The 14,189-nt window shown below is 30.9% G+C and overlaps 1 protein-coding gene across 3 annotated transcripts; it reads right to left on the bottom strand.

The window, feature by feature from the left end:
• Window positions 1–2,639: 2,639 nt before the first annotated feature.
• Window positions 2,640–13,580, bottom strand: LOC130822992 (uncharacterized). Of its 3 annotated transcripts, none has more exons than XR_009046507.1 (7): window positions 13,188–13,580; window positions 13,019–13,069; window positions 9,367–9,418; window positions 9,230–9,288; window positions 8,336–8,381; window positions 7,690–7,883; window positions 2,640–4,817 (listed from the first exon to the last, which is right to left on the bottom strand). XR_009046507.1 is itself a non-coding variant. In XM_057687700.1 (6 exons), the coding sequence occupies exons 1-6, from the start codon at window positions 13,314–13,316 to the stop codon at window positions 7,741–7,743; spliced, it is 480 nt and encodes a 159-aa protein (XP_057543683.1). In that variant the 5' UTR covers window positions 13,317–13,579; the 3' UTR covers window positions 7,256–7,740. The 3 variants fall into 3 exon arrangements, 1 of the variants encoding a protein (XP_057543683.1); XR_009046501.1 differs by lacking the exon at window positions 2,640–4,817 and adding an exon at window positions 4,840–7,247; XM_057687700.1 differs by lacking the exon at window positions 2,640–4,817 and having other exon boundaries at window positions 7,256–7,883; window positions 13,188–13,579.
• Between the last annotated feature and the right edge of the window lie 609 nt (window positions 13,581–14,189).

The raw sequence follows: 14,189 nt of genomic DNA, 5'->3' as shown, positions 1-14,189 counted from the left end.
CATACTTTAGCATGGATCTAAGTTAAATCATTAATCTGATTCATATACATTGACTTTTTGAAAATAATACTCATAGTGATATTTTTCCTTAATATTTTACGATCGGAGTGAGCTACGAACAAAAATTAATCATAAATATATAATTCTTGAAATATAATAATAATTATGTTGAACATAGAATTTAAAAAGTCATTAATTGGCGTCAAGAGATAATACTTTTGAAGTTGAATATATTAATATTAACATGTGTTCATAAATAAATGATAGGACTTAGGAGTATATTTAATAAAAATGACAGGAAAGTCAAATGAAATAATAATAATAATAATAATAATAATAATAATAATAATAATAATAATAAGCATTATGTTATTCTGATCTACCTATTTCAATAATGCAAGTACATAAGTTAGTCTTCGTGATATTGTTGAGCAACCGACAATATTTATACACGAAAATGCACCATGCATCTAATTGGTTCAAACCAAACATAATACTCCAACCAATTCTCATTTATTATCTCCATTACTTTTTTTACGCTATTTATTTTGGGCTTGGTCCATAAAGAAAAATTTAAAGTAAGTTACTTGATGAACATTAAAGATATTGTAAATAAGAATTTAAGATATTATAAGTACTGTGCTCTTACTCGGTGGGCGCATTAAGAATAATGTAAATAAGCATTTAAACGATTGCAAGTAGGCATTAAGATTACAGTAAGTAGACATTTAAGGATGCTGTAAGTAGGCAATAAGTATACTGTAAGTAGACATTTAAGGATATTATAATTAGGCAATAAAGATGCGGTAAGTAGGCATTAAAAATAATATAAATAGGCATTAAGGATTGACGAATACATTGAATGAAGTAAAAAAAAAAACAAATGGGAGGACTTACCCCATATTGTATAAACCTCAGTAATGATTGATATTTATTGATTACATTGATTTACTTTTCTTACATTAAAACCCGTGATTTCAGATTTTGAGTTTTTCCATCAATCAAGGGCTTTACTATTAATCTGGGGCTTTTAAAATTGATTATTTAGCCTTGAATTCTCCTTTCAACTTGGAAAATTAAGTCACAAACCATTTAGCATATCCCAAAACTCCTCGATGTACCTTAGAAGTTAGAAATAACAATCCGGTCAATAGGGTTGAATTTTAAAGTTCAACTTATTGTTGGGCGAACATACGCGTAAAGAACGAAGGTTTGATCTCAAGAACATGACTCACACAATTTCTTATAACAAAATTAAATATATGTGTAATCAAGAACCACGTAAAGAGCAAATAGAACACAAACATACAAAACAAGAAAATGTTCCAGCCTATATCGCCGAGTCGGCTTCCCTTTGGCCAAGGGGAAAGCCGACTCGGCTTTTGCTTTTGTCTCAAAATGAGACTTCTTTCTTTAAAGCCTTATACCATATGTCTGAAATTATTATTTTATCCTTCTTAAAACACAACATATTATATCATAATTAAGGACATTAAGTCACACTAATTACCAAATTGGATTTTGGGATCATATATTTTAGAAACCACTTCACTTGGAATGAGGTATTGATTATGTTTCTGAGTATCAAAAGTCTAGGTAGGACCTTCTCTTCTAACTTATTAGTTTTGCTTATTAATAGAGTTGTTAAAATGGTCTTCAGTCGATTTCAGGTCAAGACATTTTCTATCAGGTTAATTTTTGAGTTGGATTGATTTCGGCTCTAACATCATGTTAAATAGCCCAACTCAATTAATTTTTGACAGACGATCTTATTGAGAGACGCGTCCTATAAACGGATTAAATAGCCAATATGATACATATTATGAGAATATGAGCTTCTTCACACAATTGCATTATTTTTAATATAATTTACATTAAAAAAAATAAAAATAAAAACATGATAAGTTATTATAGTGTTCCTTGAAACATTGACACGTAAAGTCTATAAATTGTACTCCTATAAGAAGTGAGAGTGCGCAAAGCTATGGAATGAGTGGAGTTGGAGATAGCTGGAAAGTATTTTGGAATGTATAACAAAAATAGAATGTGTTAGGTATCACACTACATATACTACATGAAGTACTTTTGTTTGAAACGCTTTTGTTTGAAACCAGCTTTATTTAGAAAAAAACATTCTTCTTCCAAATTCCAATTCTTAAATAAATGGCCACTATTAACTTGCTAAACATCCATCTAACAAAAAAACAACAAAACATCCATCTAATAAAAAAAAACAATAAATAATAAAATATATGTATTAAAATAATGAATTTTTGATTGACTTTACAATTGAAGTTTAATTGTTAATTATTTAGTTAGTCAAACAGGGAGAAAAAGCATTGATAAGTAGCTTTTAATCAGCCGAAAAGCTTATATTCCAAAATTAAAAAGTAACTATGAGTAGCTTTTTCATCGAATAAGGAAACATCCCTATTGTGTTTGTTTATATCATTTGGTTTATAAAACTAACTTAACGATTTACTAATACAATAAATAATGTTACCAACAAATCAAATACTCCCTCCTATTCAACTTAGGTGTCCCATTTACTTTTGAGACACTGTTTATTTATCACTCTTAAATTGCATTTTATTATTAATCTATAAGTTAAAACATAGTCATATGAGATCTTATTTGATTTGTTTTGATGTAAAGATTATTAATATCAACTTTTTATAATTTTTAATTATACATAACTCGATTTATTAAGAATTGAATAAGTGCATTGGATAGAGTGCATAAAGTAAATGGGACACTTAAGATGAATAGGAGGGACTAAGAATTATGTAAGAAGAATCAAATACCCAAAAAGCAAAACAAGAAAGAATGATTATTAATGTAGGTAGGCAACTACTACTGGGGAGGAAAGTGGTTATGTCAATCAAATACTCATAGTATGTGAAAGGATTCTTTTTCAATTTAAGGAACAACTGGTGGGAATTATGTATTTATGCCCAAGGTTTTTTGGAGTTTGAAATGAAGCATAAATTGGGTAATTGAATGTTGCAAAACATCCATAACGATTCCTTTTTTCATTTTTAATGAAACTTGAGAAAGGTGAATTTTACTTCTGTATTTTCTTTGATGCAATAAACTTTTAGTCCTAAAATGGTGATTATTGCCCATGGAGGACTTGAAAGTCCGTTTTTTATCTGGAGGTAGACTGCACTAGAGAATCCCTATAAGCAAGAGTAGAGGAAATTAATTTTTTATGTAGCTGGTAGTGTTGTTTTTTATATTTTGTAGGTCTTAGACAAAATAATAGATATGAGTCTTCCCTATAGAAGATCAATTTGGATCTTTATTAAGTATTTGAAAGATTAATGGAGACAAATCCTTTAATATTGAAATAAATTATTTTTTTCAAGATTCATCTTTTTTTTTTCTCTCTCAAATATGACTTCTTCCTAAAAATGTCTACTATATTTAAAAATAAAAATTAAAAATAAAACGCAAATTAATATCAATCAATAAAGAGTGGCTGATAAGTTGTACTGAACTGAAGCAGTAAGCAGTGTACGTAATCTGTAAACATAAGAAAAGAAAGTGTTTGATACAAAAGAATTAAGAAGAACTCTTGTTGTTTGGTGGAGCTTTAACGTTGCATCATCATTTATGCATCCAACCATAGTAAATGGGGCCCATCTTTGTTAATTGCAACAATTTTTATACTTCAACTGTCATGTACTCGTTCCTCTAGGATTGTAGAAAAGATAAATTGATATTTTTATAAAAAAAATATAAGATATTTAGTAATAAATGAAGGAAGAGAATAAATTATGTGGATGAAATTTAAATTAAAAGATAATTAAAATATATAAATGAAATTAAAAATATATGATGGGTCATTATCAAAAATTAGACATAATGCCAAATGAAATAGACAACCAAAATTAAAAAATAATGTTAAAAAGGGACGAAAAAAGTAATGTACTAGAGATATACTATGTTACACTCATTTTGCTACATGTTTCAATTTTAAATGTCCATTTTTATTTTGTGGTATTTCTAAAGTAAAAAATAAGACCACAATATCACTTTTTCCCTCTTCCATAAGTATCTCTCTTGTTATTTCATCTACGTATTTTTTTACCCTTCTATTTTATGTCAATTCTTCTTATTTGATTTAAACCAACTCTTAAAAAGTACTCCCTCGGAACGCTCTGTCTCCCTATGAAATCATACATATTTTCTATCTTAGTTTTACTTTATACTATTTTTTTTTTAGCAAAGATCTCAATTTTTCTTTGGATCTTATTTACAAACTTATTTTATGTCTTAATCTCATTCACACACTCATTTAATTTCTCTCACTATCTAATGTACATATATTTTTTTTCTTATCCATTTATTTTTTTCCATCTACTTATATTTTGTCTTTTTTTCAAACCACACTCTATATCTAAACTTCAAATTAAAGGTGAAACTATATAGATACATCAAAATTACAAGAACATAAGGAGTATGTTTGAGGTAGTAACAAAAGAGACATTTCACAAATTTTAGTGAAAGACAGTCTCTTTAAGAGATCATTCATAATTTGACCAGTTAATTATCATCTTTTAGTTTGATTAAGTTTTAATGGGTTTAACGTAAGAGACATCTCTCAAAGAGACGGTTTCTCGAAAGACATGCCGTTCAATTTTTTAAAGGACCACCCTCTAAAACAGAGACATTGTAGATTTAAGAAACCTGAGCCCACAAACCTATAAAGTTTGCTAACGAGGTTGACAGTTTATATAGTGTATACGCTAACTGATGCTAACATGCACCAGATATTGATTGCTACGGCATCTGTTCCTGTGAAATTGCAATACCTTCAAATATCATAAATATTAAAAAATTAGAAAAAAAAAAATGAAATTGTGAGAATATAATAATTAGAAAAAGAAAAAATATGTGGATGAATTAAAAAAAAAATCCATGAAAGAAATATTGTAAAACCAAAGAAACATACAAATAGAAAGTATAGCTAAATCATGTTACAATGTCACTGCTTAATGGCATCACTATCAAGATCATCTCCCCCTAGTCCTATTGTACTAATCCATCCTTTTAAATTAATCAAACGAGAAGATATTATATAGATAAAATTAAAAAAATAATTAAAACATATACTAGATTATTTTAAAAGATTGCGAATCCATTTCTAAATAAGGTATAATGTAAAATAAGTAGCACAATTCAAAATAAAATTTAATGCAAATTGAATATCACCCTATCACTAAATTCTAAACTCTTCTTTTAACGAGAAAGTCTTAGTAAATAACGGTTATTTGTGAAGTTAATAAATCACCCTTATATGTTAAGATATGATAGGGTGAGAGTTTTATTGTTTTAATTTATCTTTTTTGATTTTATTTATTTTATTATTATTCATTTTGTTTTTTTTATAGTAATTTACAAATCACTTTAAGAATTTACGAATGGAGACTGACACTGAATATGGCATTCAGGCATTCACTGATCAATAAATGCCACCAAATTAGTAGACCATATTGATAGATCAACAGTGTCCTTTCTAATGGTTCTGACTCTTCTTTGGGTAACTTTCTGCCATCAACTTCAAGCAATCTACTCTATACATAGATCTTACTCTAACCTTCACATGTTACCTTTGGCCCCACTTTTGATTCATCGTTATATTCTGTTTTTAACTTTTACTGGTACAATTTACACATCTCTTCTATTTAACATCATTTTTTATTTTGTATTATTCTTTTTATTTTGGATTATTTCTTTTTTTGGAAATAAACCTATCAATTTTCTTATAATCTCATCTATATAATCAAACTTTCATTCAGTTTCATGACACAACTTAATCTTTCTCTTCATTTGCTTACTTTTTCAAGCGCGTTGTGTTTCACTCACCCTGCTCTTTGCAGGAATTTATCTTTTGGAGATAATCTAAATGCGCCGGTTTCTCCTTGCACGGGTATAATTTGCGTACTATCCTTCTCTCCATCAGACCCTGACTTGTGCGGAATCCTAGATTGACTATCCACATTTTCTTAAAAACGTTAACTTTCTTTTTAGTGCTAAATCAAAGCTATAGAAGAGTATCTATTTTAGTTTTTCTGCACAAGAGTGTCTCTAGTGAATCTAAAGTGATACCCATCTCTAATCTAGATCAAGTACACTTTGTACTGCCCATTAGCCAATAGCCATAGGTGCTCAGATAACACAATCTATTCTGGTCTATGTTAGCTAAGTACTCGTGTCTAATAGGGATTCGTTTGGTTATTTTCCCAAGATTTAGATACAGTTTGGAATGTCTAAGTGTCTTATTCATGTCTAAGTGTAATGGTTTTATTCGAATAATTGAGGTAGAGTAAAGAGTTTGAGTAACAAAAAGCCGTAATGATTAATTTGATTATAGACTATATTGAAGAAAATGAAATTAAAATGCCTATATCTCTATTATAGATTGACAGTTAATATTTCTTTTAGTTATTAGTATATGTATAATGTTAATTATATTACATTATTATACTTGCTCCAACTGAGGAAAGTGGTATTTGCCTATACTCCTATGTTGGGTAAGAATCGATTCTAAAATATTACATGAAAAAGATACTTACTCCAACTTAGACAGCCAATTCAGATAAGACCTAATTCTCACATTGAATATAATTATTTCTAGGTTAGATAGAATGATGCTAAACTCCCCAAAGAAAAAGAAGCAAATTAAATGGATGTTGAATATTAGTGGATTGTCAACCTTTATTACACAAGCATGAATTGACATATCCTCTAACATAGACCTTTTTTCTCCTTCTCAATTAAATAAATGAATTATTACAAATCGGTCCATATATAAATGAATTATGACATGGGTGTTTAGACTGTCTGAACCATCGCCACCTGTCTCTAGAAAATTTTAATCAATCACCGTAATTTGTAAATCATCATAAAAAGACAACAATAATTATAAAAAAATAAAAAAATAAATCCTAAAACCCTCCCCTATAAATTCCTCCACATAGTGGTGATTCTCCAAACTAGCAAATCACTTTTATTTACCCAGACAAACTCATCCGGTCCCAATTCCATAACAGATTACTCGGTCCAAGAAGATATTACATGACTTGACTCCTAACAATACAAGCATATCTCGGTCCAGCCTAATCATCCTGTGTGGTTACAATTCTGCTCTGTTGCAACACTCTAATGTGTTATTTTTGAAACAAAATAGCCCCTAGTATGTTTGTCAGCTGAAGGTTTATTGAGGAGACTACCCCACACATCTGTTCAGGCCAGGAGGCATGTTAGAAGGATCATTAAGCCAGTATGACAAAATAGAAGTAGGAACCAATGTATACGAATCGCGTATCAAAAATAGCGAATTATGGTCAGTTTGGGGGGCGTTTTTGGCATTTTGAGCAAATCACAACAGCGAATTATGTTGTCTGCTATACTTACTAATTTATCAAACAATGAAATAAACATTTGTTATGGAAAACTCAGCAGCATAAATTTCAGATTAATTCATAGTTGATATATATAATGTATAACCTCAAGGCGCCTTAACTATACAGTGATTTGTCTAAATGGGCCTATAAACATATAGAACTTGCTATTTTCAACAGTTAAAAGATCAGACATTAATATATTTCGAAAGAAATAACCAAAAAAAACGAGTCAACTTTCAAGAAACAAGCAACAAGAGAAGTAACCAAAAATGTTAACCTGGTACATGCAAAGCAGCAATCTGTTGTCTGCTACATTTTATACGCATCATCATGAGGGCTTTTCCTGCCGAGAAGTTGAAATATGTGCCTCTTCGATGTGTCTTGTGAGTAAAGAGATCCCGTAATGTGCAGCATTTGAAGCAGCATAATATGATGTCACAGTAAGCTGAGTGAATTTAGGAAGAGCATAGCCTGCACGTTTGGTACAATGATCACCTTAGACCATAAAAAAATTGAATCTACATCTTAACAAGCCAGAACCAAAAATTGTGTTGTTGAGAACCAATTTTCAGATTAAAACCTATAATCCATCAAAGCCACCAACAAGTTGAATCTACATCTTAGCAAGCCGGAACAAACAACTAAGATATAAAGGTTGATTCATTATCTCCAAATCTGTATTAATTCGGTAATGGTTACGTTTTAGCAGATCTACGCCAATTCTCAACTAGTTCACAAAATAAGAAGCAAAACTATTGATAGGATAGAGGATCCTGTTTCAAAATAACTTTAAGAAAGATGCGTAAAGAGTAACAATACTTATATGCACCAAAAATGTACATATGTACACACTAATACTTGGACAGCCAGATTGTTTGCAAAATAAAGTACTATTGACAGTACAAAGTGAACTGAAATCTTACCACCAAATGCAGCACATGCAGCTGAAGATATTAGTAAGGGTGGAAGCTGCAACAAGCACGTAAGCCACATAAGATTAAGCCAAAACTAATATTAGAGAACAGATCGGTAAATAAGATAGAGTCTTCACATGTTTTGATTTTTGGCAAAACTTCATCACAATGATACCTTAACTCCCAATTAATCCACTAACAGTTCCAACAATGTACACAAACAGTACTATATCCCCCCTCCCCACCCTCAAGTCCCATCTCTCCATCAAAGGCGCATATTTCCAAAGCACTCTCTAATAGGAGCACTAGTAAACCACCAATAATCCTCCAATACTCCAACATCAGTTTCAGATTAAAACCGACCCCCAAACCCGCATTCACTCAGCATAAACTACCACCAACCCATATCATTTTCATTTAACTACTGCAAACATAGTTGAACCTCTGAAATTGTATGTCGCCCGCCACATTGTCATTTTATATGGTTGTGGTGTGGTAAATCTGGGGTAGGTTTTGTCTGTGAAGTGATGATGGGATATGGCGGATGTTCTGGATGTTGGTTTGGAATGTGCTGGTGGGTATGGGGTTGGCAGCTAGATCAAGATCATTGATGAATGGTTGTGTGATAGGCTGGTGGCTAGGTTTTGCAGACATGGCAGACTTCTTGTTAGGAGGTAGCAGTTTGAAAGCCAAAGGTGGGATATGTTGGAAGCGTTGACGAGTGATGATGGTGAGTAAAACTTAATTAATTCACCTAACCATTTAACCCCAAAGCTTGTATGATTACAGTCAAATACTTTGTCCTTGGTATGCTAGAGTGACACAGATAAAAAAATGTACAGAGGGAGTGAATGCTAAAAGTAAAATAAACCAAGATAGATAAACTAAAGTTACTAAACATACCCCAACAACAAATGGAAGCCACTTGGGTCCTTTAACATGCTTCTGAACAAAAGGTATCCCTAGAAAAAACATTATTAGACTACAAAGTCAGAGACATTCTTCAATTTAACTAAAACAAAAAGAAAAGAGTAAAATACCAGTATTAAAAGCATGAGTAACACTTAGCATTGATCCAAATCCAGTGCCAGCCTATATAGAAGGGTCAATAGAATAGTTTAATCAATCAAAATAAGCAGATTAATTTAAGTGAAAAAAGTTATAGAGATTAGGAAAATAAAAACAAGTCCCTTTCAAATTAAAATGATTAGGAAAATAACAACTCATAAATAAATCCCTTCAATCATATTGTACAATCTCGAGTTGGTTGTGAATTGATGTCATATGTGCATTGATGTTATTGATTTGAGCTTGAATGATGATAGATAGTGTCTTTGATTGCTCCCATATCACAAATCCCAAACTCCCCACCCCCCCCCCCCCCCCCTTCTATTCCCAATATACAAATTTCCCAATAATCTAAACTTCCAAGAAGCCAAATGAAAATATATAATTTCTTCTCTTCCACCCAAATTGGGTTGTATATGTTTATTTCACTGCAATTTCGTGCTCCCAGTTTAATTAGATGCTTTATGTACTTTATTTATTTAAATCATGTCGTGCGTCTCTCTTTCTCTTCGAAAGAAAATTTCAAATGAAGTTGGAAAATCAGAAAATCATAAAACTCCAAAACTCATAAAAAGAAAAGAATACCTTTGTAAATCTAATACCCCTTCCTATTCTTCTCATTGTCCTAATTTCATTCCGCACTATTCATCAATCACCCTTGTCTTGCTACTTGTTTTGTCTTGTCATTTGTTTTCATTTGCTGGTTATTTCTCAAACTGAGGGTCTAAATAGCCACAACTCCCTCTAATTAGGGTATGGTACGCCATCTTCCATGCTACTCCAGACTATGATAATAAATTTTATAAGCGAGATATACTAGATGATGACAATAATGATGGTGAAATTAGTTCATTGACAAGCATGTAATGTGAAATAAACAAATGGGACGAATAGGAGGGAGTAATATTTTTTATTTCCTTTTTAGTCAATTTATGTTTTGAGACGTCATAATGATGAGTATAGGATATTGTATATCTTGGTTGCCAACTTTTCTATCCACATTTGATATTAAGTATGAATTAGAATTTTTTAAGTTTGGGGTTAAAGTGGTTTCACTCGTTTGTTCGCTTGCATAACTTTTGAGACCAATTCATTGTCAAGCATTTTGTTATTTTCATCAGCTTGCTAAATAGATTTGCTACCAAAATTAATGTAAGATATCAATAATAGTCTAGTTTGAATACGGAAAAGGAAACCATATCCAATTACTTTTAAAAAAATCATCCAAGTAATAGAAGTTTTGGTTTAATAGTTCAAACTATACGGTCTAAAGACAATTGTAAGCATTGAAAGTTTTTTAATCTCATAGGTCGCATACCAAAACATTTAAAACTTTTCCCTTGTTAACGATCCAATTGGTAAATTTAAAACCTTGTTGAGGATTTGTCCATTAAACATATTTTTCTACTAAAAAAAACAAATTTCCATCAAACCCCATCACAAAATCTCATAAATCTACAATTCTACATTGCAAGAAGCTTCAATACTTGCTAGGGAAACGTTTTACGGAATTTAATTGCATTTTCATCACTCACATGTTTCGAAAAAACCTTAATACATTACATGACATGCCCTTTATTTTTTTACTATTTAAGCTTGTGAATTCATGTTGATTGTGCTTGGTTTCTTAATTATGGTGAAATTCGGTTTCTATTGTTGCATCTTCTACTTTGACTCATATTTTTGCAAATTGAAACTTAGTAATTGTGGTGTGATATCCACAACATTGGTGATATTGGGTTTATTTGTGTTAAAAGCCCTTAGATGGTTCCTGTGTGCGACCTTGGTAGTATTGTTTGAACTTTATTTGTTCTAAAATTTGTGTCACCAACAAAAATAATGACACCAAAAAGAAGACAAAAATCTTCAACTTCATCCTACTCCAATTTCTCATCCCCTTAGTTGAATTATTGGACTTCATTAGTTACACCGAAAGAGAAGAGGTTGTATAAAGAGTTGTATGGCCGCCCCTTTGTCTCTACATAATATCTACATGAGAATACATTGAATTCTTTCCATCTAAAGAATAAGCTTCCACAAGTAACAAGCTTTGTAAAATTGAAAACACTCTATCTAGCTACCAAGCACCAAATAAACCTCTTTGAATCATGATGAGAATCCAACAATTCTAAAAGACAAAAGGAGCAATACTAGATCCTAAAAGGAATCCAACAATTCTAAAAAATCAAAAATATCTTTATATCAAATCAGGGACATTCCTAAGATTTTATAGGCCCATGGTGATTAAATTTTAGGTCCTAATATTGTCAAAGTGAATTAATTTTATTGACCCCCAAAAAAAGCAAAGAAGTTATTTTTGTTATTGTTTAAAAAAATATTATAAAATAAATTATAGGATAATTTAGTTGATACATGTAATTTACTTTTAAAATAAAAAAGTAACTCGATCATTACAATACTCATTAATAATTTGAAAAAGAATTCGTAAACTAAAGAAATTGCATTAAAAGTAATAAATTGCAAAAAAAAAGGGTTAATTTTTTTTCCTAATTATTTGGGAAAGAGAAGCAATTACAGTAGCTGCTGACTAGCTTCTACCAAAATCTTAAGGAGGCAAGATCAATGATATAATTTTAAAGAGTAATCAAGGAAACTAGGTTTTAATCAAACAAAATTTTTCCTTAGTATAGCATCTTAAATCATTTAAAATATTTGACCTTTTGATTAGGCTAAAAGGATTTCCTAATTTTGAGTTATAGAGATTTATATGTCTATTGATTGACCTTTCTATTATTGATGGAAAAAGAAAGTAGGGAATATACAACTCAAAAGTTGAATTCGAATTCTAATATACTCTAGTATACTACATTTACATAAAAAGAAATTAGGGAATGCTAATTACTAATTTGAGGCAAATTTTTGTATAAAAACCTCAATTGATTGGAGCCACTTAACACACTCTTCTAAAGTTAAATTTAACAAAATAATTCAAATTCTAAAAACAAAACTAATTCACTTCTAATAAACTTCTAATAGAAATATCATTGTTCTTCCAAAGAACCTGAGCATCTTATCATCTTAGTCATATGCTCATCACCATCACTCACCAAGCTTATGATTTTAGTACTCTTACTAATCTGGCCTAGATCACCACCATGACCATCTTCTTTTCCTCTTGTGTTTTTCCATCCAATGTTTCATCTGATTATTGTTCCATCTACTTCTCTATATCAAGCTCTATGAACATCCTATAATCTTCACTTTAAATTAATTTAAACATACAGCGGTATAGAGTGTACTTGCTATTGCTACATGCTAGACTGAAATTATAAGGAAAAAACCCGCAATTCTGTAAGCACAAAGAGTTACTACCTACAGACAACCATTCTCCTCCACAGTAACATTCAACACATGGTACATTTAACCATCTTCAATAACATAATATCCTTGGCATATAAAATCACAGATATCAAAACGTACTCATCAGATCATACATAGCCACACCTTACATAAATGAATAAGCAATTGGGTTCAAAAAAATGATCCAAAATTAAACCCAGGTTTACAAGCAAACTTACAAATACTTCATGAAACTTCCAAAAACAAACTATTGCAAAAAGAGAAATATCAACACATAAAAAAGGATAGTAAGAAAGCACATACCACAGCAGTGGCATCGTGTAACACAGAAGTAATAGTCCATTCCCCGTTTTCCTGAAAAAACATAAGCCCAATAAATTAAGAAACTCTTCAGGGACAATTCATCAAACAGTTGATATGCATACACCAGTGCATAAAAAACAATACCCAAAAAAAAGAGAATCAAGCATACAGAATCTGACTCGAGTAACGAGAGACAACGGGGACAACGAGGTGTTCCAAGACCAGGATTGATGGTGGGATCATAATCATACATATTTCCAGTTCGAAGTTTCTGCTCATACACTTTTCGAGTCCCCATTTTTTTGGACACTTGGATTGTGTAATTGAAGCGCTGAGGAAATACCCTTGTCAAAGATTGTGCAGAAAGTTAAGGAAGATAAACAGTATGAAGTATTGAATAACGTTTTGTACTGGATTTTCAAATTAATTCATGTGTCAAAGAAAAAGGAGTAAGATGATTGTTCTGGGTTTGGGAAAACAATCGGGTTTATTAGGGACGGCCGTACAAGAGGTGAGAGAACTCGAAACAAAGGCGAGGAATATTGAAATTTGAGGGTTTAACAAATGATTGATAGTTATTGGATCAGCTAATATTATTAACTGGTTAACTTTATTTTTCTAATTTATTGATTGATATGTTATTACCTAATATTTGCCTTGGCACTGATTATGCTTACGGATGAAGAAGTTATGTCATGTTGGATTGTTATAGGATGTGTGAGAATTAGTTTTAGTCGGAGAATTATAAGTTAAATAGAAAAATTGCAAGGAGTCATATAGGTCTGATTGTGTAAAACTCAGCGTCACCACGGAAATTAAAGAAAACTTTGTTTACCGTGTAGTTTACGTCGAAAACTCATGTCACAACGTAGAATTTCCTAAATATTTTTTTTATAATTACATGTTTTCTTAAAATAATAATGATAAGAAAAAAATTCTAAGAGTATGTGACCAAATAGGCTGATATGAACTCGACATGACTAGAATCGGAATTGACCCGATTCAAAATAATCTGATCTAAAATTAATCATGCCAGAAATAACATGACTCATAACACATCCAAATGACCGTTTTGACATATGTACTAAAATTCATTCTTTAATTCCAATCCAAACATCTAACCTATGTACCAAAATTAATCATGCTCAGTCTAATATTCATTGTGTTTGTA

Source organism: Amaranthus tricolor, chromosome 1, assembly GCF_026212465.1.
Source record: "Amaranthus tricolor cultivar Red isolate AtriRed21 chromosome 1, ASM2621246v1, whole genome shotgun sequence".
NCBI classification, from domain to species: domain Eukaryota; kingdom Viridiplantae; phylum Streptophyta; class Magnoliopsida; order Caryophyllales; family Amaranthaceae; genus Amaranthus; species Amaranthus tricolor.
Note: the sequence above shows the minus strand (reverse complement) of the source record. Positions and strands in the feature narration are given on the sequence as shown.

Bases quoted from the DNA above. Each gene is read 5' to 3' on its own strand.
- LOC130822992 (XM_057687700.1), bottom strand. From the start codon at position 13,316: ATGGGGACTCGAAAAGTGTATGAGCAGAAACTTCGAACTGGAAATATG. The intron at 13,070-13,187 runs GTATGCTTGATT...ATGTTTTTTCAG, and splicing joins CGTTACTCGAGTCAGATTCT to GAAAACGGGGAATGGACTAT. The intron at 9,419-13,018 runs GTATGTGCTTTC...CCTTCTATATAG, and splicing joins TACACGATGCCACTGCTGTG to GCTGGCACTGGATTTGGATC.